This window comes from Leiobunum rupestre, chromosome 7 (assembly GCF_980474605.1).
Source record: "Leiobunum rupestre chromosome 7, qqLeiRupe1.1.hap1, whole genome shotgun sequence".
NCBI lineage: Eukaryota > Metazoa > Arthropoda > Arachnida > Opiliones > Sclerosomatidae > Leiobunum > Leiobunum rupestre.
In genome coordinates, this window is record NC_143390.1 from 32,630,691 (window position 1) to 32,658,282 (window position 27,592).

At 38.3% G+C, this 27,592-nt stretch overlaps 1 protein-coding gene across 3 annotated transcripts in view; it reads left to right on the top strand.

Moving 5' to 3' along the window:
* The window catches only part of LOC149936086 (cell adhesion molecule Dscam1-like), a 176,078-nt gene that overhangs the window by 18,938 nt on the left and 129,548 nt on the right, over window positions 1-27,592 (top strand). For all 3 annotated transcript variants that reach the window (XM_090154039.1, XM_090154037.1, XM_090154038.1), the window contains exons 3-4: window positions 24,664-24,825; window positions 27,281-27,430. In XM_090154039.1, coding sequence (XP_090010165.1) covers window positions 24,664-24,825; window positions 27,281-27,430 — 312 coding nt within the window. The remainder of the gene's footprint in view (window positions 1-24,663; window positions 24,826-27,280; window positions 27,431-27,592) is intronic.

The following is a 27,592-nucleotide window of genomic DNA, read 5'->3' on the forward strand; positions in this document are numbered from 1 at the left end:
GGAGAAAAAAGAAGGCCGCGAATCCCTTAAAGGGAAAATCAAACAAACCATTGAATATAATCTTTTCTTTTTTCGTTCCTTCACGCGATAAAAAAAAAGAATGGCAAACTTAAATTTTTTTCTCTCCCTCTCTTGGTCTCGCTCCTTTTTGTCAAATAAATTAAACAATTCAGGATAGTGTTTACGCGATGGTATATACCATTTTCCTAAGTGAAACAAAGCCTTTTTATCCGAAGTGAAAATATTAAAAAAAAATTTGTTTCTTTATATAAATGTCTCGAATGTCTGCCTGGCTTTTGATTAATACCGACCGAGAGCTGCTCGCGAAACGCGGCGAGTAAATTTTCTCAATTTACCGTCTTGTCTAGCTGCGAGTTTCTGGTAAGAAATGGACTCTTCAGTCGCGCCGCCTTCCTACGTTCCTTTTGTTTCTTCATATTGCTCATTCTCTGAACAAAGAATCGGATAGACGTATATCTTTTCTCCTTTGGCGCTTTGAACTGTTTATTCTTGCAAAGCTTGTACATTTTTGGTTAAGTCTGCGTCAGTTTTTTCGTTGTGACGCCTTCACCTTAAGAGTCTAGTAATCCGCGACTCAAGTCTGTTAATGGTCAATTTGGAAGTACCCCGGTCCTCCTCGAATACGTTTCCTCTCTTATTTCTGTGTCGGTTTTGGTACCATTGTTTTCTCAACGGCGGAAAATTTGAATCTGTTAATGAAATTTTCTGGCTGGATAGACGCCGCTTTATGCGAGAGGAATTCGCGAATCGCGGAACTAAAAGAAAATCCCGAACCCCAACCCCAACCTCTCCTCCACCCCAGTCCATTCTCTCGCGGTACCATTAACCTAATTAAGAAATTATCCACGGTTGATTAATTCCCGAGTTTATCTTTCTTAAATGGCATTTACAATTTAATTATCAGTTTTTCGACTTGTATGTACTATATAGAGTATTGGTATTGTTGTCATTAATTTAATTATAACGTATTTCGTGAATTTATTTACTAAATAAATTGTGGTGTTCGTTTTTAATTATTATGTGTTTATTGACTTATTGGTAATTTATTTACGTAGGCCAATTCGGTTTACTAACGCATGCCGAAGTGTTTCACTCGTTGTACAGGAGAAACCTTTAACAGTAAAACTTTTCCAATTACTAGGGACATAAAAACCAAAATCACAATTTCTTTTTAGGAGATGGCATCGATAAAATTTTAAAAATGCACATAATGGGGGATAAAACGAATGAAATGAAACAAGTGGCTATGACTGACTTGTTCCGTTGTTTGTGAGTAAAATATAAAGATCGATGATGAAATGTTTAGAATATTTTTTTTCTATGAATTTAAATGTTTGTGTCCGTACATTAAAATTTTTTTCTACCGAATCGATTATTTAGAATTTCTTTATAGGGTGACGAAATTTACTTAATATTTATTTATTTATTAATTTTAGTCCTTAATTATTTTAATAGAAAAGTTAACACTGTCTCGTTTATTTTTTTTACAATTATCTTAGCTTTTATTCGTTTAAGCTTGGTATAAATTTTACAGTTAGTATGACCAGCAATTCATCATAAACCCCTTCTGGGAAAGTATTCCATTTCTCATTGAACACATTTTATTTTGACGATAGATCATTCTGCCACAGTTCAAAAACCGAGCGCCGCTTTCCATTGGTTCTTAGTATAATGACGTATTTTGAAGGAAAAAAAAGTAGTACCGTAGGTAGTCATTTGGCGGTTTGGGGCTTTAAAAATAAAATGACGTCTTTAGTCCGAGCTGGAGGCCACAATTATAAATTGATTTACTGTTTTTCTTCAGAAATTAAATTTACAAGGTAATGTAATGTAATTTTTACGTTGATGGTTTTTTAAATAATTCAGTTAAATAATAAATATGAAAAAATATCAGGGAAAAGAAACTTGAGTCTGAAGTCTTGAGGATAAAGTATGTAATTTTTTAGCTTCGGCTTGCTAAAAGGCAGCCTGCATGTATTATATTACTAATTTTATTTGGTTTTCATTAAAAAATGCGATACATTTATTGTCTAGGAAATAAATGTTTTTGTTGAAGACTGTTTCGAAAAATTACCATCCGAATCAAGTGAAGGAAAGAAATTAATAATATTGTGAAACCTGAGAGAGTTTTATTTAGAAACAACAAGACCTGTTTCTCGTATAGATTGCATTTTTTTGGTCCATAGCTAAATTTGATGATAAAATTAAACGTTATTATTAATTTTTATTTTTTTTGCTAGCGTTCGGGTTTCAAGACCCCTTCTCAAGCATTATTGTTTCATTACAATAATTTAACCGAAGTGATTCGGTGTCGTTCATTATCTAACTTACATTTCTCTTATCTCTATTGAAATTAAATTTTTTAAAGAGTTTTAAAATTTTAAATAAACATGCAAACCATGAAGTATCCGTTGTACGTTTAATTTTATCATCAAGATCTGTTTCTGTTTTGTACCTAGAATAATGACAATAACAATATACATTTAAAAAAATTAATTAATATAATATCAATATTATACATTACATATTCTATAATCAGCTACGCTAATACCCAAAGCACCACCTTAGGCCTAAGTCATCAAGCGACGTTTAAAGCCATTAATTCAGGTGGCCGGGTTACAATTCGTAGGATGGTGGTGGCAAGCCCTGCATGCCACGCGACGCAACAGCTCCCTACCCTAACTACTACCGTTAACCTCAACAAGTTTTTATGGAAGGGGAAACCGAAGAGCTCGGGGGGAAACGCCTTAATCCAGTGGGGAGAGAACTTGCACACTCAACGCAGAATTATTTGTTCACGAGTTTTCACCCAGTGCCACAAGCTGGGATTGAACCCGGATCCTCTTGCTGCGAGGCGAAAGTGCTAGGATATAATCATGACAGAGTGGTTCTTGAAGGCTATGAAAATTTCAGTCATTACGGACGCAACTTTTAAAGAACAGAAAGATATTATTATGGTCACGCTGAAATTCAAGCCAAATAATTTTGAAGTGCATATAATTTAAGTTTATTTTACTTCTAATATAATTATATTTAAAAATAAATTTTGGTTTTAATTAAAATACAATTTATAAGAAAACAGCCTAATGTAATTACAAACTAACAGAAACACAATTATAATCAGTAAGGTATGAAATCCTATGTTTAAAGTAATTTTTACCATTTTCTTCATTGTTTTTATTTGACATAAATTTAGTATTTATATGAAATGAATTAATAAACCAATAAATTTAAGGTTTACATGTATCTCTTTATCACCGTTGATCTAGAAGGATAATGAACATGTACAAACTAAGTATTAAATAAATATTTAATTAACCTCATAATTAATATAATTTTCTCAGCTGCATTTTCAATCCTGGATGTTACGTATTCACATAAGAAATCTTGAATTATTTATCTTGTCAATTCTTTCATTTATTTATGATTTTTTGTAGAATGCCTATCAATGATAAAGTAAATTTTTAGAAAAATAATCAAATTATTTACCCACCATATTTTGAAATACATTTTCCATTCGCACTCTTTCCTATTTTAAAATATATTAAATATTTAATTTACAAAAATATTTTAACTTATTAAAAAGTATGCCTTTTTATAATTTTATTGGCAATGTTAAACGTCATCCAAGACGCGTCATTTTACAGATCTTTTCGTATGCCGACCGCAGACGACGGGCGGCGAACATGCGTATGGTGTAGGATATATTACCATGATCCGCGAGTAGGACGCGTTTGTATTCCGCCAGGTTCAAGTAGAGGCCGTGAGTGCCACGGAATGATCTATCATGAATAAACCGGAGTGAAATACTTCCCCCGAAGAGGTTTATTTTGAACTTTTAGTATGACATTGGTATACGCTGGTCTACAACGAATGACTGTTGAATGTCAAGCTCCTGGTTGTATGCATACCTTATACTGTTCAATAACGTTAAGTGGTAAATTACTTAATCTGCAACTTCTGGGTATTGCTACATTATAATTAAATCAGTGGCGGCGGAATGAAAATATTTGGGGGGGGGGGGGGGTGCAATAGTAAAAATCCGTGGCAGTCCACAGCGCTCCGAAAACATTTTGTGTTTGTATGTCATATTTTGCTAGAATACTCGGCCTCAAAAAATGCTGAATAATCGATGATGTTTGAGTACTCGCACAGCCCTAATAATGGCCCTTCTCAAAACATTTTGCGTTAAAAATTATTCCTCAGAAACCATTCATTTGCGTTGTAATACCTCATTATGTATCTATGTAAAACAGATTAGATTATCCAAGACTTCGAATTGATTTTTGTAGATCGCGCAATAATTTTCCCATTAGTGTGAACTTGAAAATTGACGTTGAGACCGCGTTTCGATTCAATTTATCTCCGCAAAATCAAACGAATTAAAAACAGCTTAGGGACAAACCATCGATAAATATCCATTCTCTTTTCGGTCCTTTCTCGCGCCGGTTCTCCGCGCCACCCCGACGGTTCAGCCGCCGCGAGTGCTACTAAGAATGTCGAATCGGGTGACCAAATACGAAGCAATAAGAATGATGAGACTGCCGGTAACGGAGTCAATCGCGAAAAGCAATTTGGGAATGGAAGCTCCCAACAGCGGCGCCATCTTCGGAAAGTTACTTTACCTTTCGCTCCAGTTTCCTCGTAAACGAGTATTCCGGATTTTTCTCACTGTTTGCGAGAGATGGCCAACGTCAAAAATAATGTCGGTGGCGCAGTTCCACAGGCTTCGTGGATTGTATACGGGTAAGCGTGGTATTCTAGATCTATTACATCGGGAAAAGTTTCGAGTTACGGGAAAAATAATATAAAAATAAGAAAGATCTAAACGGGAGCTAACACAAATTTATTTTTTCCAATCTTTTGTTTTTTTTGTACGTTGTTGGCCCCTATAGAGTATTTGGCGTCTCTCTCGGTTCTTTATCCCCGGCGCGCTACTCCCCAAAGGTAAAAACGGGATCGCGTCTTCGTAACTTTTATACGGTCTGACGTTAAGCAGAAACAGACTCATTTTGAGACTGGATAAAATATTTCTTCCCATCTCTCTATATTTCCGTTATTTCTAGGGAACCTGTTCGTCCCCAATTCTCTGGAGAAATGTAAGAAGTATGTACTACAAGTTCGCTGTATCTAGACCATACTCGACACCGTAGTTCCGTTAGTTGTTTTCACCCCATTTTCGCCTCGCTTTGAAATATCTCTTGTGGAATATTCGATTATATTTCAACCCTCCGACAAGAAACAGTTCGGAATATTCCGAACCTTGAGGTGTTTCTTATCGTTAGAAATTGCTTCCCAAAAAGGGCCGAATACATAAAAGTAACATAAAAATTAGCTCCATTTTCTATAAGAATTTGATCTTGTTCATATTTTATTGATAGGGAATAAATTTTTGTTAATTTATAACAATATAATAAATAAAACATTCAACATATTATATTTTACGTCGAACGTTTTTGCATTTTACTTTCCAAGAACGCCATAAACAATTTTTATACTAGGTTGCGAGCTAAAACTGGGAGCTTAAATACAATTTGAGATAACACTGAACAACAAAAAAAATGTTTTGGAATGTTTCCTAACCCAATTGAACTATTTCTGACTATTTTTGGGTAAAGAAAAACGAATATGGCAATGAATTTTTTATTAACTACCGTTTCCAAGATACATAATACATAGACATTAATATATTATGGGCTGTTTCTAATGTTTCGAAGTAAAATGATAATCGGTATGAAACGAAGCAGCCGGACGCAAGGGGAAATAGGTCAGTAGTAGAGCATTCGACTGCATATAAAGGGTTCCTTAGTTCTTAACCGAAATCCCCCTTGGTGGTTTCGCTTTCTTTTAACAATCTTGATTAAATTAATTAAATCAATTCACTGAACAATGTTTCGGGCTCAAAGTTAGCTGATATTAATGTATTTTTGTCTGCTGAACACGAATATGACAATAAAAAATGTTGGTTAGCTCTAGTTTTTGAGATACAGTCATAATGACTGTTCAAGTCATAATGACATGAAAAGTAACTATCAATGTATCTCAAAAACTAGAGCTAACCAACATTTTTTATTGTCATATTCGTGTTCAGCAGACAAAAACACATTAATATCAGCTAATTTTGAGCCCGAAACATTTTCTTTGTTGTTCAGTGTAATTTAAGTAATGATTTCATTCTGAGCTATATAGTCTTTATCATAAGGTACCCATAAATAAAGGTCTACCATAGGGGTTCATGGTAACGGCGTTGTCCCGTAGAGAAGAAAATGAACGTACGACGATAGGGCAGTAGCGACATCTTATTGTTCAAAATTTCTACATCTAAAATATTCTCTTACTTGTTCGGGTTGATAAATGTCACACAAAACGCGTCTAAATCTCAAATTTTAAAAATAAATACCTTCAGAAACAAGTTCTAATAGCCAGTTTTAGGTTCTGATGAATCATTTTGCAAAGATAAGTGTTAATTTGTTTAAAGCGATAAAATTGATAATAAAACCTGGCTACGGCGCTAAGGGCTCGCGGTGGAGATTTCTCCCGCGTGGTTCTAAGATTGAAACGTTCGCGCACGGCTTGTGCGCATTCATAATGCATTTCCCGAAATTTATTTAAGAAATGCATAGTTGGAGACGTAACCACTAGGAGGTCAAAAATTTAGCCTAGACCTTTGCTTATGGGGACCTTATGATAGGGTTATGTCTTTATCAATAGACGCAGCTTGGAATTTGTTTCAAAGAGAGCAGACTATTGATTTCAACATTTCATTATATTAAATTGTTCATACAACAATACATTTTGGGAGAGTCACCTGCCTCCTGTACCCCATCTGGCCACACCACTAGTTTTTAAGCTATTTCGTTTATAACAAGATCTTAATTTTTCTTGCAATGGGATTCTTGTCCCTTTTAATGGTGGATGATTTAAAAGTCAGGTGACTGAATGAACACGCTTTTCAATATACCGAAGTATTTATGTACAGTATTCATATTTATTTTTTTGGTTGATATTGCTCCAAACCAAATGTTAAGCACCTAAACATGGCAAAATTCCTTCTAATTAGTTACGTTTAATGGGATATTATAATAATTCCCTAATAACAACTAAGTTTCATATAAAAGACAAAATTCTTTAGGATAATTCACTTCCATGGAAGATAATAACAACTTTATCTACGAAATGACTTCCGTTTTTAAATGAGCTTCGTTTACAATCACCTCGTTAAATCCTAATGTTTAAGGGATAAATTTTACTCCGCATTTTTCCTAGTAGAAAATTTATTTTTAACCTTTTTTTCTTTTAAAAAAGCGGCTATACTACGTTCTTAAAGTGCTCAGATTTTATCGAATTTTACGACCCTTGAAGTCGATACTGGCATTTTCTTATTAAAGGAATTTTTGTAAGAAAATCAAAAGGTCGGACAACCAAATATTAGACACTCTCTGCGATCGAATCAATTTCAGGGGCAAATAAAATCGCCGTTGAGGGAGGAAGAGGCTATTGTAGGGAAACTAGTATGGGAAAATAAATTAGCATAGTTTCAATTTTCGTGGCAAGAGAGTAATTTTTTCGAGAGATCGGGCGAGCTTTGAATATTTAATAACAGTGGTTTGTCTTTCGCCGCTTTTGGTTTAGCACCGCGTATCACCACCGTCGCCGCTTTAAGCGCCTTGTAATAATCGTATAAATCGTGGCGAAAGTTGCGGCTCCTCTTTCGACCAGCGACTTACAATCGTCTTACGCGACATGTACGAGTTAAGGAGTTGCAGTTTGGGTTTAAAGGAAAGGCCACCCGCGCTCCCTTTTATCACGCCTTTTCCCCATTATAAGTACAGTTACTATTTGCTCGGAAAATTGGAAATTCGTCGAACGAATATATTAGCTGAATATATATATATATATATATATATATATATACATCTCTATCAGAGGGAGCTAGGGCGAGCAAACATCAATACCATTTGAATAATTTGTGTACGTAAGCGTGCTAAGACCGCTGTTTCTCTCCCGAATAATAGGTTCCCGATGAGATATAGAGGCCGTGTACCTACCTAGTATATTACTCTCTCGGGCGGCTTGTATCTGGTGTGTTGAAAGAGGCTGGATTGGAACCCGGTTTGGCCGAAATAAATCGGTCTGCGCCGGTTGGAATATCCATTTGTTACCAATTCTCGAACACGGTGTCGCCAAAGCCAAACTGACTGTCTGGTTCCGTTGAATGGTTAAATGGAAAGGCGTGGTTCTACACCGATATAAACGACTCGCCGGAGATAAACTGCGCTTTGTTTGTTATTCGCGACATTCTATTAGCGATTCCTTCGAATTTAATTTTTTTTCCTTGTCCCGAAAAGTTACGCGAAATTAAAGACGGTTCGGTTTATACATTAATTGAAGATTTAAAAATTAAATTGGAATTTTGACTTCCGCTCACGGAATTCACTTCCTTCCTTTACCTCGGATAAACTTTAGACAGTTGCCGGAATACTCGAAAGAGAATATTTATTAGAGATTTTCGAACTGATACCGGATGTTCGTTTCGCTGCTAGGATATATTCTCGAATGTAAACATAGCCGATTTAAAATATATTTCGAATCGTTTTTTTTTAGTTTTATATTTTATAGTATTAAAATGAAGAAAATGTTACCCCGTGATGTTTACGCCTTCGATATCAATATTTAATTATTATTAATAAACTTTACTTTTTTACTCCGTTATTACGACGAAATCCTCCGAGAATATCGTTTTTTTGTTTTACTAACTTTTCGGAAGAATTTCCTGATGAAAAAATATCCTTGTGGGTTTTTGTTTTGGGGTTTTGCGCCTCATCCATTTTTCTGTTGGTTTTTCAGTCGGTCGAATCGACTGTGGCCGAGGCGAATTCAATTTGATCCCGGTTGCTGACTATTCTCGGTAATAGGCTGGGGTCGCGCGCCTGTGTTTTGGAAAAGGAAGCCTGAGCGAAATTGAGGAAACTACTTAGGAATTTATCGGATCGAAACCTCTCCACACGTATCCCGTTTGAAGTTAACTCATCCGAGAAATTGCCTTAAACAAAACAAAACGTTTGCTCCCCTATAAAAGGAGAAAAAGCTAAATAAAAGGAAGTGACGCCCTCAGCTCCTATAATGCCTTATGGTACTGTCCATTGCGACTAGCTTTGTCATCAAGGCTCGAACGAGGTCAGACTTCTTTTTGCAGTTTGCTCAAAGAAGGCCATGTTGATCTACATACTTAGATGTATATTAACCCTAGGCTATTTGGTATTTCATACAAGTTTAGATAATATAGTTTTTCCCCGACTGGTATCGGACTCTGCAAAACGAACTTAAGTCTCATTCACACCTTACATGTTTCTTTAGTTAAATTGAGTTTTTTTTTAAATTGGATGAGTTTTTGAAGAAAAGATATGAAGTTAGCAACGCTCCAAATATAAGAAATATAAGCCAAACTCTTTCGAAAAACTTGTTGAGCTTAACGGTAACAGTTTTAGGGCGCTGAAGGCTCACGTAAAATGAAGAGCTTGTCTCGACCCTCATACGCAGTATAACCGGTTCACTTGGAAAATGGCATAAGAAGTACCTAGTATGGTATTTACCTAGCTTACTTTCAGACCGATACGCTATTGAAATTAAGTATCGCTATGAAGGCGTATCTTGCTAGATATCTTAAAATTAATTATTTAATTACTTATTAATCAATAAGTAATATCTATTTACAGGGGTGAACTAGAAAGAGAGATGCTATTCACACGGGTCAACTAGTTGATCTAGTTAGATAGATCCAGAAAACCAAGCCTTACGACTGCGGTAAATGCTATTGCTAGTTTTTCTATTACGAAACGAATGTGTAGTAAAATATTCTTACTTAATAACTATAAATTTCTTTGCTTAAACGATTTTCAACTCAGTCCGGAGTCAATTTGCGAGGCTCCGGCCCTTATATTTCCTCCTTAATTTAATTTCCTTATTCGCAACTCTTTCAGCATACACGCGCACGCAATTTTCAAATTAAAGTTTTTTTCTTCTGGTCGTTTTGCGGTTGAAAGATTCAAGTTTCGTGAATTATTCCAAAATATATTGCGCCATTGTTGAGTGTGCGAATGGAAAGGCCGCCTTATAATTTGGCCCGCAAATTAAACGAAGCGATTTTCCGAGAATTTCGGAATTGCTCATCGTAAATATAGAGATTCTATTCACATCTCGTTCTAATTTGCGTGTTACGTTGATAAATCCTAAAATTCTGGATGGGTTCTTCTACATTTTTAAATACTGGTTTTCAAATTAATGGGAAAGTAACTTCTTTACGGAAAAATTTTGTGGATTAAATTTGCAACAAACCACAAAGGTGCGCCGAAAATTCCAAGAGGTTTAGAAGGGATAGGCTAAATTGGAACCGTTTGCTGGGCAACAGAAATATTAGTAGTAATCGATGGGTTAAACCAACGCTAGAAAACTTGGAAAAATATAGATTATTCGTCTACACTCAGCTACAATATTCTTCGTTCACATTTTCGAGGAGTGACTTCACTTGTCTAATATTCCCTTTAACCAGAGTTGCTGATTTTTTTATTGCTTTTAATTGATTTTTTAATTCCTCTCTTTCTTGATAAATTAATTAAAAAGTTGAGTGAAACGGTTAAGGAAACTAAAATGTAAATTAACTTTTACCTAAATTTGTTTAGTTTGCACTAAATTGATTTAAAAAAATAACTTGATTTTAATCAGACAACCCCGCCTTTAAGGTGTAAATTGTATAATCTGTAGGACAGTATAGCTAAATTATAAATAATTGTCGTTTTTAATTAAGCAAATGTTAGCGTTATCAGAACTTTCGTGCTTCCATTTCTACTACTGTCACCATTCCGACCATTATCCTTAATTTATTCTTTGCAAGTATAAATGTAAAAAAAAATCCACCGTGGTTTATTATAAGACATAAAACTAGTCGAGGTATAATGCACTCTTTCGAAAGTTTTGGCATTAGACTCACGTAGAACAAAAATCGTCCTGGACGCCTTATCGTATACGGTTCTTTAAAGGGTGCGAAAAATGCCCTTTGAAAGGCGTTACCAATTTAGCATTTTAAAAGAGGAAAAGTATAAAGTGGGGAGGAAGGGAAGGGCTCTATTTCGAAATTTAAAAGAAACTAGAAATGGAAACTGTCATTGAGGGAGGCGAAGAGAGGGTATGTTTTGCAGCGACGGAACGACGGCGGAAGGGATAGAGTTGACTGCAAAAGATTTTAACGCGAGGCTGCGAGGGAAAAGATCCTTTTAGGCCTCGCGAGAAGTTGTCGACGCTAAAAGCATTTTATCGATCCTTTCCTATTATTCTTCCCCCGCAAGCCTGATACTCTTTTTTTCGATACGTACTCGCGATCGAGTTAACTCGAAACGTAGACAGACTTCACCCTGTTGCTCGGTTTGGCGCTCTGTACGCGGTGAAACGGTATCGTTTCAACTGGAGCGAGAGATTTCTAGAGGGGGTTGCTTTAACATCTTATATACCCAACGCCTTAGCTTCTCGGAGAAAAGCTTTTTGCTCGCCGACTACACTGAAAAGCCCTTTTCGCGCTGAATATATACGGGTGATCCGAAGCTAACTTCGTCTCAGTTTTTTTCCTCTCGCCGTACTCCCGAAGCCACTCTTCGGCCCTGGATCCCGCGCAACTACTATTACTATAGTAGCGGCGAAGTGTACACCTTCTTTTCCATCGACACTCTCGCCCGTAGAAAGCTTCTTCTCGCGGACGTTTCAGAATGGGGTCGTCAAGTTTCGGCGATCCGTGCAATTTACACCTCTCCTGGGACCTTTCCTCGCCTCCTGTTTTACCCGTCCCACGCAACCCCTCCTCCGATCCTCTTTCTTCGCTATATCTCTGTCGCTCTTCTCTCCTCTTCGCCGCTGCTCTATATACACCGCTAAAAGTTTTCGCCGAAGGTGTGGAAGAAAAGGCTACTTCACGAAACTCCCCAACGAGAGTCGCGCGCCATCAAGAAAAGAAACCGAAAAGTAGCGTACATGTAATGGTATGGACGATGATAGAGATACCGTGGAGGTAACTAGGTAGGGAGTTAAGAAGGAAAAACTCGTAGACTCTTCCATATACTCCCTGAAATATTCATCACTATATCCAGGTTGTGTCATTATTTCGTACACTCGACTTTATTCCGTTTTTTGTTGCCCCTTAATCCCAAATTGACTTATATACCGATCACCTACCATATGCGGATGGTTATCTTGACTTTTTGGGAAGATTGGAATTGTATTATCTTACAATTTATATAGGCTAAGAAGTTAGTTTTTAACGCAGCCCGAATTTTGGTTTAGAATATCATAAATTTGTAAGATTGGAAGCGAGAGTTTTATATAACCATTATGAAATATGAAGACCAATGTGCAATCAATTTTTGATACTTGAACTTTTTTTAAGAACTGAAATCATTTGACAAATATCATATTACCATTTTGCTAGACCTTTTATGTTTCCATTTTTAACAAACGAAAATTAATATATTCCTTAACATTATGGCCTTTAGATAACGTCGTCTTTCTACTGTTTTATCTTCCTTGGTATATTTCCGTATCCTTTCCTCGGATATATGAGAATGTCCCGGGATAGGCAGGTTGTTCGCCAGAGAGCGGGAGAGAAACGGATGGGAAGGAAAGAAAATTCCAATTTCAAAATCTTCGAGAAGCATGTTTTTTCCCAAATAAGTAATTGCTTTTTCTTTCTGAGCGGCAAAAATAAAAGGAGCGGAGAATTGGATTTCTCTGTTTAGGGGCGTATTTCGTTGACTAGGTTTACTCAATTTTAAAAAACGGGGGATCCTTTTGGGGCAAGGAGTGGAAGAATGGGTCACAGGAATGGCAGAATTAATTATATTGGAAAATTGCGGGAATTTTTCATGTTAAAAAATATTTTTTAGAGAATACTCGTTGTTTTCAGCGAAATAATTCGAACTCCTTTTTTTCAAAATTGAAATTGATCTTTTTTGTTTTTACGAATTTTAATTTCGGGGTTTCGATCGAGATGAAACTGATCGATATAGCAACAGCCTGTTTGGCCCGCTGCTTTGATCTAGCTTCGTGTAAAGTTTTTTAAAAATGTCTTTCACAAGTTCTGGAATGTCTTCCCTGCCACAAACTTACAGTTGCTCGAGACCAAAAATTCTTAATAACGTAGCTAAGAGACTCCGTTCCGAGTTCAGTATTTAAACAAGATATATAAATCGTTGCATTTGGTATATTTTGCTATAAAAATCCTAGTCGATCCTACGCTGAGAAATATTCAGTCTTACTTTATCTGAATCTGGCAACACGTTTTGGGCCGACTGAAAAAAGTTTGCCTGGAAACGTTGTTTCTCTATAACCAAAATGGCCAATGTTTAGGCCGTGAAAAATATATCCTTATAGCTGTGCTACGGCTTTTTCTTTCGTTATTTGAACTTATCGTCTTAAGGCCTTTTCACACTCGACGGAAAATTAGCAGCGTAAAGTTGAACGTTAGCGGTATATCGAATGGGAATAAATTTTCAGCTCGGCGTTTACTATCGTCTTTCCGGCATATTTTCCATCGAGTGTGAAACCAGCTTTAAGGCCTTTTCACACGAGCCAACTTTTTGACCCAACTAGATGAGTCAACTTGAGTTGAGTCAACTAGTTGGTTCGTGTGAATAAAAGTTTGATGAGTTAGTTAGAGAAAAAAATGGATAATTGATCCATTTTTGCTGACTCAGCATTTTGTTTTGAAAAGTTGGCTCGTGTGAAAAGGTCTTTAGAGCGCCTGAAAACTAACTTCTCCTTGAACACCGAGGCTCCAAACCGCGTCAGGTTCGTGGACATTTTTGGGGAAAATCGAGAATGCCCCCAATCTGTGGCTGGTTGAAGATATTGGTCATCTCCTAGTTGAGTGTCCGAGATTCTAAACCTTTCGAAAATAATATATTTCATATATAATTTTTTTGCCCAACTTATTCTATCGAAATTAATGTACATAATATGTTTTTGACTATGGCAAATATATTTCAAGGGTGACACTCGTGAAACCATATATGGTTTCCTCCATGTTATAAAAGGGATTTGTTCTTGTGCAAAGAGTAAACAAATACTCATTCATTCACTGGCACTGTTTGGTAATTCAATATGCGTTCGGTGTTCTACTTTTATTTTATCTCAATATCTAAAGCGTAAAAAAAATGATAAAACTTAATTTTGAGGAATTTATCTTTACTGCCAGAGATTTATTACAAACATCCAGCCTGTTGCGCTACTTCGAAGATCAAATCAATACAAGCTATCGAGAAGATGAAGTCACTCAGGATAATAGAGTAGTAGCATTGCCCTTTAAGTAGCCCGTACTATATTGCCAATACTAATAAAGAAACCGAGCCTTATCTCGGCAAAATAAATAACCGCCCTTTTCTTTCGTCTTCCGAGTTTGTTTACTGCAAAGAAAAGATAGAAAAACGCAGTTCAAGAGAACCAAGACTCTCATTCGTACGTGGGAAGGAGCCAGAAATACATTACCTAAAGTGTTTATATTCATCACCCCTTTCGTTCCATTGGAAAACGCCACCGCTTTCACTTAAGATAAAGCTCACCGGACAATTGCAAAACAGGCCGCTATATCAACTTGATTCTTTACGCTCTTACTGTCAGATTAGTCGGGTTTGGGACTTTAAGAAACGACGGAAAAGTGCCGGCGTTCAAAACAAATTCTGGAATCATGTCACTCTCACTTATCGCGGAATAAAGCTCCGCTTGGTGGCGAGAAAGTGAGGTAGAGAGAGAAAGATAAAGAAAAATGGCGATTCGTATCTCCGGGCACATCCGAGCGCGCTTCCATTATTGTATAAACCATCTTCGGCGTCGTCATATAGAGCAAAAGCCTGGACGCGTAGTACTTATTCCCGCGCGTTTTATAGCCGGGGCTCTTTTCATCGCGTGTATTCCGCGCGGCGTTGCTTTGGCTGGGTCGAGTTTCCTCCAAATATCCATTACGTTATTGCGTTGAGTTGAAGGGGGTGGTTTGTCAGAAGAAACGTTTCAATTTTCCCTAAGCCCCCGAGCGTGCGTCTCCCGAAAGTACCAGGATAAAAGAAGCGCGCACGTGACCCGTGCCGTTATAGGGACTTATTGCGCAACGTCTCTCCAATGACATATTTCGTTCGCTAGCGCCCGAGAATTGCACCGTTGTAACGGATATTTATCCCTAACCACGTTTTCCCGCGAAAGTGTCTATTTTGCTTAGAGTGCGCACTGTCAAAGCCAAATCTGAAACAAAATGGTGGCGAATTCCATTGGTCTTTACGAAGCGTATTACTAAAAAGGGATGCGCGCCTATTGAAAAAACCTGGGAAAAGCGCTATCAATTGTCCCGCGTTTACGATTGTCGAAAAATGTCTATAAAGACCTTAAATATAAACGAAATATAAACGCTCCAGGCTTTATGTTTTCCACTTCCATATATTGCCGACAAATTGCTTTCTATCTAGAACGCGTAAATTGAGACTATTCGCTTTAGTTCATTCTTTTGGGCAGTGCACGTTTGTTTTTTCTTTTGTCGAGACGTGACCTATATTTGTAAGTTTGTTCTCGGGCTTTCATCGCCTTTTTACGGTTTCGCGCGCTCGAAAGGAAAACGTTTTAATATGGTTTTTCATCCGGGATAATATAGTTAGATATATTCTAAGGTTTCGGGTATAAAGGTAGCGAACTACTTGAGTAATGATAGAGTCTGACGGGAATAATAACACGAAGCAGGTGTTTTTTTCGTGAAGGTCGTTAATTAATTTAATTGCTAAGGTTTCTTCTATCACGATGAAAAATAAAAAGTTCTCGAGTCATTAAGTGATTTTCGACGGTGCCTATATTCATTCTAAATGCTGACCGTTTTAATAAGAAATTTACGACACAAGCGTAGGCTATTTCGATATAACCCGGCCATAAATGATGAAGTGATTTTGAGAAATTCAGGTGGTATTCTCGAGCAATTTCATTAAAGGGTAACTGCTCCTTTATCCACGTCGTTTGGTGTAACATTATACGTCAAATGGCTAATGCGGAACGACGTCTAACGGTCTAACGTGTAACTTAGTCGGTCTCTATACGCGTTGGCTCGAGAATGCTGCGCTTCCTTGGAAACCATTCCCTATTGAAGCTAATTCCCCTTCATTACGGAATTTGTCCGAGAGAAGCTAGCCTAAGAGTATCAATATAATCTCGAGGGCGAGCTGGTATCCATATCGTCCGCCTTATTTACTTTTCGTCTCCAAAAATGAGGGATTAATATTATAAGTTAAACCCTTTAGTAGTCTTAGCCGACGACATATAGCTACGGACAACCTTATGTACCTTCAAGCCGGTTAAAGCGGGTTATACCTTAAGAGGAAATTGGAAAAGCCAAACTCCGCTACTCGGATACGACTCATCTGAGAGTCAATCCGAAGCCGAAGAGAGGTGTGCTAAGCTAGTCACCAGTGCCGTCAGGTGACTTTATTGTAAATGCGGGTAGGCGGGTTCCCCATTATACGACCCTATCTCGGCTCCGGGAATGGATTTTCTCCGTATAAAAGAGGCGTACGGGGAAGCGGGTGAGCGACTTGCCTATTAATTTTATGTACAGCGCCATTTCTCGACCAGCCATTTATTAAAATAATAGGCGAGGCTTTAAAATGTGTGTAAAGAGGTGAAAGCCTATATACGCTAGTGTCCTCGGCCGTAGCGTCGCCACTGATACGGAGGTGTTACCTTTTCCACGCGTCTTTCGAGTCGCTATTTCGCGGGTAAATGTGCCTCCTTAATCAGGTAGGAACGGCCCCAGAATCTTATTGTCATCGCTATTAATAGAAATGATGGCGTATAGAAGGCGCTGGCATCGCTTATTCTCCGGCATTACTGACCGATGATTGAAGCTTCTCTTCGCGACTAATGGCTAAACCTCCCCCGTTACTTTAGTGGTCTCTTCTATTATGATTTCCGCGACCCGAAACGGATAAGCGGACGGTATACACGCGCGTCCGACTTTATATTTTAATATTAATAGACGTCGCTTCGGCTCGGAGATAGGATTTGACGCCGACAGATATTTGGCTCGCGGGGAGATAATAAAGTTTGATATGATATAGGGCGAGACGATGACGAAACTTGGTTTGATAACTAATTAAGTAGACCTGTCGAACACGCTTTAAAGCCCCAAATTTGCCAATGGAGATTGCGTCGATATTTGCGGTCTGCCGCGCCCCATTACTATACACGTATTTTACGGGGTTTAGGGAAAGCTCGATTGTCTGATGAGAACAACTTTTGTCCGTCACTAGCGGCTTCCGATTTATAATGGTGCCAGATTAGATTAATTAAAATGAGTTCAGTCTCTCGCCAAAATTCTAACACGTCCTACGCGCTATTTTAACCGACAAGGGAATAGTCACTCTTTATGGAAAGATGGCTTAAAATAACGCTAAATCTCGAGAAATTACTACTCTACACTGCTCGGTTGCTAATAAGTATCTAGGAATTATATCAGCTAAGTAGTTACGAATACGAGCAATAACTTTGTGATTCTTAAAAATTAATGATCTATTAGCTTTTCTATTACAATATACATTTTAATATACGGTGATCGTCGACTTTTAAAATCTCCGTAAGGCGTTATACAATTCCTTTGGGTTCTTACTCCAATGAAAACCAGCACTTAATTAAATTACATTAAAGCTTTAAGCCAAACATTAACCTGATATTTACTGGAGGGTTTCCATCCTAAATTAAAGTAAAAAAATTTGTTAAAGTATAAACAGTCAAGATTTATATATACTTACCGCTATCTATATCGATAAAGCACTTAACTTAGAAAACAAGAATTTTTTTAAAGGGTATTTCCTTCGTTAAGTTACCATCCGAAAATAAATAGCGACGTATATATATATATATATATATATCTCGAAATGTAATGACCAAAACTCTTCGGTTCCATTGGTAGAGAATCGCGGATATAAAGTTAGAGGAAAATCCTAAAAGTATACAGGTATAAGTTTTTCTTTCTCCCAGTTCCCCATCTTCGTTTGAAAAGAAATGAAATCTCAACTCATTCCCCCTATAACATCATGCAGGCGGAAAAATCTTTCTCGGGGCTTTCGCTTTCCCCTCTCTAGGTATTTTTGCTTAGGTTTGCAGTCAATTTTTTTTCTTTTTTTCCGGGGGGGGGGGGGCGGTTATAAACGCGTTGGGTAGAATTCTACCTGATTCGGTATTAGGTCTCTAGACGGACGCGTGCCCGTCGGAAAGCGTATAAACTCCTTGATCGATATTCCCTGGGGCTCTCTCGGAATATTGAGCATTGGGCTTAGCCAAAATCGCTCATGCAAAAATATGGCTCCGCACATATCATGATCCGCGAGACCTCGTTCCTTCCTACATCGTTCGCATTTTTAAGCGGCCTTTTCCCAAAAACCATTCTCAGAGAGAGAGAGAGAGAGAGAGAGAGAGACCCGGGGTATTCTCTCTCTCTCTCTATCTCGCTCTAGAGTTTTTTGCATTTATATTTGACTAGCAAAAAAAAGAAAGAAATAAGCTGAAAAGCAAACTTGAAAAGAACAAAAACATATCTCACGGTACGAGTAACTTCTCTCATCGCGTTTACGTATTTCAACTGACAGTTCGCCCACTACCGCGTTATTGCGACCATATTGAAGTCCTAGCGGATTCGGCCTTCGGTTGTATTGTCCGGTGATCTTGAACCTTTTGCAAGAAGTGATACATTTTAAAGCCGAAAAGAATTCTTTTCGCTAGGGGTGGGTCTCTGTAAAGTCTACATTTTGTTGGAATTGAATTTTTCGTTCTTCGAGCACTGTCCGCAGTCGCTCCTCTTTCACAAAAATGAGTTCGAGAAAAGAATAAAAATATCGCGAGAGTAGGCTTATTTGAATCGGATGACTTTGGTTCGAAAATCTAGAAATATATTTTTCCTCTTTTCTCGTGAATTGTAGAATCGGATGTAGTTCTTGTACGGTGGTGATGGTGTCGAATTGTCGATGGAAATTTTTTCCCGGGAACATCACGTTTCGTTGGCGGAATTTACATAGGACGAGCGAAAAACCTTGTGACGGGTTTGCCGATTCACTGCAGTTACGCTGTAGAACTTTTCCGTTCTATCCTCTCCCACTCTACCGCGCGCAAGCCCTTTTTCATCCCTCTCAATATATCTCCCGCGTTGCTGATGAAAAAAAACCCAGGCGACGGAAATCCGTAACGGATTTGGTCGCAAAGACCTACAATATGGATTTCCGTATCCGTTTCCACTTTCAAGCATTTCCTTTTTAACCAATTCAGGGAGTAAAGGTTACGAGCAGAGGTTCAGACGCGCCTCTACCAGTTGATTTTCTATTTCGGAAAATCGTCTACTCGCCTTTTGAAATTCTACCTATATTCTCAAATTGTGTCGGGAATTCAGAATTCTGTATTGCAATATTAATAGAATATTTCAAATTATCACCGGCGCCAAAAACATTTTTATATATTTCATGTGTTTTGCAAATCTTTCTCATTTACCGTGGCGCCGAAGAGATATCCTCTTCTTCTCCCAACAACACAGGTGCACTGAGGAAACGCCCGAATTGGAAATCATTACGAAACGTTTAGGTTTTTCAAATGATCTAAACTTACTGGTCTAAAATTAACTTTTGAGGGGTTTTTTTGGAACTAAGAGGCTTTGCCTTATCCTTGTTTTAAAGAGGACCATGTTTGATACGGTTCGATAAAAATGCAACTATTCATTTATTCACGGTCAATCTCAACAACAAAAATGTCATTTTGAAGGTGTGGTTGGTACATTGGTGTGGAGGTAAAATTCTAGACCGAACTGATTTTTTTCAATTTCAGTTCGCATCTCATTAATACTTTTATTAAATTATTGCAATTTTGAAATATTTTTGTAAGCTTTTCTCCTCCCTGATGTAAATGTAATTCAAAGTTGGGCAGTGGGAAAATCAAGATTAATTCATTCATTTAGTCATTATAATGACAAGACCCCTCATCTTTTATTTCTCGCTCTTTCGGGGGCGTTGCTAACCACGGCCTGGATCTTCCTTATTTTCTCCATTTCTTAATAGAGTGCCTGAAATTCGCCGTTGTGGGAAAAGGTACATCTGTCCCGCTATGCTGAAGAATTAGATTAATCAGGCAAATGTTTGGTGTTCATTCTACGCTTCGGTGTTTGATGTGCAGGATTGCTAGAAAAGGAATCTTGGGGGTTGGGTCGGACAAGGTTAGAAAATGGCATTTTCCTTTCGTGATTGTGTTCCTGGACTTGTGTTTTATTCAAGATGATTGTTCGGTTATAGCTCAATGTATATGGATCTTGTATATCATCAATATTAGTCTATTTTAATTTAACTACATTTTAAAATAATATATAAAAACGGAATCGTAATTTCCATTTGTATGTACAATATTTATTCCTTTATCTACTGGTTGGATAATGATACTGCTGTGGTTGCAGACTCTGCGAAAAATCTACAACGCTACGCAGTTTGAATTGGAATTCCACTCAAACAAATCCTTCATTACTAATTAAAGAATTTAAAACAAAGTTCTGCTATTTCATGGTATAATTTTATTTACAAGTTTAAAAATACTCGGGACGTTTCGGACCGAGGTCCTTCTTCAGCCGCGTCTAATCATATTCTGATTGTACATTTCTACGTCAACCCAAATTTTTTTTATTTTTTTACAAAAATCTAATCAATACTAAAACATATTTAAACATATAAAACATATTTATAATAAATCTAATCAATACTAAAACATATTTAAACATATAAAACATATTTATAATAAATCTAATCAATACTAAAACATATTTAAACATATAAAACATATTTATAATAAATCTCATCAATACTAAAACATATTTAAACATATAAAACATATTTATAATAAATCTAATCAATACTAAAACATATTTAAACATATAAAACATATTTATAATAAATCTAATCAATACTAAAACATTTAAAAAATATTAAATAATAATAACCACAAACAACCAACTTCACCCCCGTTACTTTTTCTCTCCTCCTTTCTTATCTCTAAATTTTACTTTGAAACCCCCCACCCTTTTATGTCAATTACACCCTTATCCAGATTTAGGCCACCAAATTTTCTAATATACACTTCGTTTTAAATTCTTTAATTAGTATTGTTTTAGCCATGGTCAAAAAAGAGAATATACACGAAATCCTTCATTTTAACTTCATTTACTCGGATGCCATATATTTATATATACACAAACAAAGCGGTATACTTGGGCATTACGATTGGCACCTCCTAAGAATACTTATGGTCTTTGGAACCGAGGCTGCTGGCGAAAGTGGGACGGTTATCTGGTTTCGTCCGTCACAAAGGCTTTCAATCGTAAAATATATCCTCCACTGTCCGAACACTATGAAAGGGGATTGCCGTGCCAGGGTTGACTTTTTAAATGACGTCCTACGTTTCTAGGAACTGAAAATTCGGAAATTGGAGTAAACGCGATATGTGGTCTGGAGTCAAACACAAACGGAGAAATCGCATCTTAACTCGAAGAGCGGGAAGCCAAAAGCAAATATGGAGAATTCGACCACCTACACCTGATAAGGCTAAATTCGTGGTGGCTGAATTACCCTTTCCTCCTCAGTGCCATAACGAAACAACACCTATTGTTGAGGTGTGGTTTTTAAGAGGTGACACCCCAGTTTGGAGTTCTATGGCTCCAAAGAGGGTTCCCGTTTTAATCACATTTATTCAAATGGTCTCGGCAACCAACTTCTGTTCCGGTTATAATTTATTATATACAACCTTTTTTCTACATATAGTTTTTTATTCATATTAATACTTAATTAATTTAGAAATTAATTTTTTATTCAGAGCTTTGTTCCTCCCTGCTGCAAAAGGGATTCGAAGTTGAGCTAAATTAAAGATTCGTGTTTATTTATTCCCCGCAGTTGAAACACTTCCGGCTTTTATCCTATTTTTAGCCAACTGGAGAAAAGAGAGTCGCGATCGATGCTTCTCTATATTTTATTTATACATTTTTATAATTAACGCTATTATTTTATAAATTAAAAATAAAATGTATACGTTAAACTTTGCTAGTTTTAACTCGGTGAAAAATGTGTAAATGGGGAATATTAATTTGAAGAATGAAGACAATCCGTCGACACCATCTTCGCATTTACGATCGTGGCGGTACTGCCAATGATGGAATGCTTTGTAGATGTACATTAATACACGGAAGACTTTTCGGGCCTTCGTTACGATTTTATAGGAGCGGCTGCGCGCTTTTCTCTAATATCCCAGTTCAGTAATATCCCATTCATTTTGGTATGGCCGTTAAAATAACGGCGGAGGAAGAGCTCCGCCCGAGACTGAGATTTTCGAGCGACGAGAAAGAGAAAGAGCGTGTTTATGGAAAATTATGTTATAAATCGAAAATAGAGAAGTATCTTCTCGAAGGAGTCGTAAAAAAAAGTATTTTCGCGACCCGACTTTGGGCCACGCGCCGTAGTTCGGTACTTAGGTAACGCCGTGGAAATTGTTATTACCTCGCGTGAAAGGGTCAGTGCCGTGTAATTACTTCTCAGGGCGGAGGGCCTTAGAATTCCGGGGCTTTCCAGCTATAAAGTCTCGGCTCGGCCTCTGTTATTTGTTTCTAATATGTTTGGCAAACTCTATATTTTCTCTCGTCAGATCCTCGGGACCCTAGCGGCTAAGTAACGAACGCGACTAGCTTTTTACCCCGCTTTCACCCTCCTACCGCTCGACTAAATATAGCGGCTATCGGCTACAAAGTGGATGGGTGTTCCCGAAGCTGCAAAAAATAGACGGGGGTGCTGTTTTCTGCCTTTAAGAGCCTTAGATCACGCGAAAGGTCGAGTTAGATCACTGCAGCCAACGAAGTAGACTAGGCAAACTGAAATCGATTATGAACCGGGAAATATACTATCTCAGCCTGCCCCATTCCACCCTCCGAGCGGATTATCCCTTTGATTTTTCAATTTTTATTCGGTCAGCCCCTTTTAGCCAAACGTACTTCTTATTTATTCAAGCGCGGCGCCGTATATTTCAACTTTCCTCTGACAACGTACCATTATTCCTCGTTAAAAATTCTGAAGCTGGCTGCCCTGGAATACAACGAGGCGTATGTCGAGGCGGGAAGGTGAGAGAGAAATTCTATATATTCTCTACTGTTGATTCGTAGGCGAGCTCGCTCTTTAGAATCGCGGAAGGCTTCGTGCGCACCCCCTTACACCAAATACCAGGTCTTTACCGACTTTAAAGAGGGGATAAAACGCACGCCGGCCAGTAAATATTTATCAAGTTCAGTCTCGAAGTACTAGAGAGTATTGTAAGTACGAAGTTTAAGCCACGGAACACGGTGTAAAGTTACGTTGGACGCGTGGTTCTTTTTTTACCAATCCGAACTAGGAATGGATTTCGTGCCGGCTTTCCCGTTCGTATATATGGGGTCTCTCCTGAAAGGTTCGAGGCGGGACATCAGTCATATCAAAGGAAAGAAGCTGCCTAACTCGAACTGGGCACGCGATCCCAAAATCCCAATCCCTTATTTCGAACTCGAGATAAGAAAATTCTCGGCGAAAAAGCTTTTCGTGATTTTTGTAGCCTTTTTTTTTTGGTATTTTCCCTCCTTCTTCCTTCCTCGGTGAAATATCTCCTCGACGGCCTCGTGATTGTCTCGATTCGGCCACGATTACCATAAATTTCGTTTCTTATTCGCCGCTTCGTCGTTTTCTGGGCGAGATTCCGGAGGACGCGTGCCCTTCCGCGGCCTTTCTCCCCTCTTCGACCAAAGCCGGGCTCAACGCGCTTAATATAGAAAGACTTTTTTTCGCCTTTTAAGATTCCCCGGCGTTGGGTTGTCTTTTATACCCGTTACTCGTCCGTCGCGACTTCTTATCGTTGACGTTCCTCTTCTGGTGTATATACGGATATCAAACTCGTTTGAAGGTTAGGTTGATGCCCCGCTGATTTTCGGACGACGAATGCGTTACAAGGCAACGGACATTTTTCATATCCGTCTCTTCTATTTCTTACTTATTCTGCCCCTTGTACAGATTATTGTACAGATTTCCTACCAGAGACCCTGTATTTGAAGAAAGAGGGAGTGGGGTCTACTCTATGGCGACAAGCCACTTACATTCTTTCCCAAAATACGAAAGGACTGTAGGAAAACATTGAATTTTCTTGTTCCTTCGTTGTAGTTGTAAGTTTTCTTTTACGTTTTTGTTTGGCCTGAGATATATCCCAGGGTAGACGATTCCCAAATTTGTGAGGGAAAATTATGCTAATGCTCGTCCTTTCAAGTATGCCACTTGCTTTTGTCCCTAAAGCCAGTCATCGGCGAGTATATATTCGAATTGTTAAGGCAAATACCGCGGTTGCTCCCCAAAACCTTCTCTTTTTCCCTTAAGAAATATCGTTTGGGAGTATTTCCCTATCTCGCCTATTAAATGGTTTTGTTGAGTCCCTCTTAACGGTTGTTTCGCCACAGTTAGGCGAATTTTGTTTCTAGTTATAAGTCTTGACCTACTCGCCAACTTTGAATAAACTCAATAACTCGGTTAACTTACTTTTCTTTATCATTTCTAGTCGTATCTCAACCATTTGACGTTCGTGTTTACGACGAATTCGTAATACAAGGCAATACGGCCGTTCTCAAATGCCACATCCCAACGTTCGTGGAAGATTTTGTCAAAGTTACAGCCTGGTATCGAGACGATGGACAAGTTTATCACGTCGATGGATCCGGAGGTAAAGACACATTTTTAGGTCTAAAATTAGCGATAATATAATGAGGAAGTATCGAAGCGTGCGATACAAATTAAATCTGACAAAATCAGGGTTACTATCGTTATATCGGAAGTTTTATCCTGACTTTTTTTCAAATATCTTTAATAGGTTTCGCTAAAATGATTTATATTTGACAAAGAATCCTGAGTCGTAAAAAAAGACACTCTTTAGAATCGAAGTTTGGTTCGAAAATTAAAAAAAGTAGTTTTTGCTGGTCACCGAAGCGAAACAATTACGTTTTTCTTGGCACTCTATAGGCACTTAAAAAAAGAGTAAATTATAGGAGAGGAAAACCCAAAATAGTTCCTCGGCGTTGTCGGTGGTCTGGCCAGCTACTGCGTAAAGGGAAAAGAAGAGTGGACTTAGGCGTAAAATCGATTTCCTAGTTTACTTCCTGGGGAAGTAGCGGAAGAGATCACCCTTTTGAAAGGAAACGGCCGCTCCAAATATCAACACGCCCCAAATTAAGTCTTTCCCCTTCTTCCTTAGATAACAAGTGATCATCGCGCTCCCCGAACCAATTCGAGCGAAATAGCCTTGGTGAAAAGTTTTCTCCGCTCACTATACGCGTGTACACGAGCGGCGGAGCGGGATCGGAGAAAGGAGGATGTGGCGTACGCGTTGGGCGAGCGAACCGCTCTCCCGAATTGGACAGGGAACGGGAAGGGGCTATAGTATAAAAGCCTATTTTGGGCGCTTGGCGTGACTGGTTTGGTCGAGAGAATAGGAGTTGAAATGAAAAGGAGCTCTTCACGAATACGAGTGAAGGAGAGCTTCTCGAGCCTTCTGTAAAAATAAAAAGAAGTTGGTTCGAGTTTGGGGCTGAGCAAACGCCTTTCTATTCATTTTCTGCCTCTTCGGATGACTTATTGTCGACGTCCTTTTCTTCTTCTGTTTCGTCTTTGCACCCCTTTTTTTTCTCTCTGACGGAATGCTTTTTTCGCCATTAATCAATAGCTTCTGAATAGGAGGGAAACTTCCAATGGAGATTTCGTAGGCCCTCTTCTAAGGTTCCTTCTTTCCTTTCTCTCGGAGACTCTAAAAACGAGCCTCGCCATTTTTTCCGTCATTTTGCGTTTAAGGGGAGAGGGGGGCTTTCGCGAATTAGAAAAGAGAATGGAAGGCATAGAAATAAAAGCTTGGCTGGAATCCTCCCGCGTAGAGAAGGGACTGAGCTGGCACGCCAGAATCCAACGCCGAAGGAAACCTCTCTTTACTACCAATGTTGGACAGTGCGACGGCGACTTCACCCACTCCAATCGTTCCAGCTTCCCAACCTACGTACGTATTGCGAAGCTACACAGCTGGGCAACGGTTACGACCCAATGAGTCGCGAAAGAGCGTCGATAGATAGATAGATATATTCTCCAGAACCAGCTGATTAGTCTGGAATCTTTTAACGCGAAAACGTATTCTTTCATACCAAGCTTCGGGGTCTCTGTTAAAGCCCTACCGTTGGCTCCCTCTTTATTTCTCGTATATTATTTTCGGAATTGGGAGGAAGGAAGATAAAGAGGGTTGAGGGAGAGATCTTCCGAGGAAAGATATTGGATATTAAAGCTAGATTTCTTTTACCCCGATCCTTCTTCCGCTTTCTCTCAAAGCTCCGCGAAGCCTTTCCTCTGATTTATCTTTTTTGTCGCGATGGCTTAAGCTTCGAAGGGAGATTCTCTTCCTTCATTGAGTTTTCGCGGTCCTTTTCTTCCGACGATCCTTGTTTAATAATAACTCTGGTTTCTTCCGGGCTCCCCTCTTTTTATTTTTCGCGGTCAAATATTCGAACACGTATAATGTAAAGCCTTTTTTTTAACTAAAGACGTTTTTGAAGCATAAGTATGGAAATTAAAAAACAAAATTAAGTTGTTAAATTTTAGATTTAATAGTTTACCTTAACATTGTTTCCTAAAAAAAAATTTAGTTACGAATATACCCACATTTCTACTTCAATAGCTTGCCATCATGAAATATGGCTTAACACTAGTAGTCGATAATTTAAAATTCAGCAAGTTTGTCTAGCTGAAGAGGTATTTATCTGTTTGAAACAGATCTAGAGGGAAAATAAGTTCTTGCAGCTGGAATGAGTTTGATGTATTTTTACCCACTTTTAGCGAGCGTGAAAATGGTCAAGGTGTATATATAAGCTATTTTGTAAAAATCAGCCGATATAGGTCATTTCAAATTGATTTGTAAGTATGCAAGAACCACGTTTTGTGTCGAGCTTTGCAATGAAACTAAAATTTCCTTCAAACGCGTTTTTGATAGTATAAGTACGAGAAGAGACGTTAGGGCGAAGGTTTTTTCAGGATTTTTTTTCATGTTGGGAAACATCACTCACGTTCGGTTTTCGATCCATTCTTCTAAGTAGAAAGTTTCAACGCTTTGACGTTTCTATTTTTTTTTTTCGTTGGTGGCGCAGGAGGCAAGTACGGCGTTCTTCCGGGAGGAGAGTTGCACATCCGTAACGTTCAGCAACAAGACGGATTCCGAGGCTACCGCTGTCAGGTCAAGTTACGGCTGACCGGCGAGACGAAACAAAGTTTGACGTCCGGCCAGCTGATCGTTACAGGTAACGGATTTACCACCGGCTTGGCTTTTTCATCTCATGGCGACTCCGCTTACACGAACTTATACAATATATAGTTCATTCTATATAGTGAGAAAGGCAATCCTCGCATCAGCTTATCGCGTCACGAGTGATTAGCTTTTAGCGGCCGAAGAAGATCAAGAG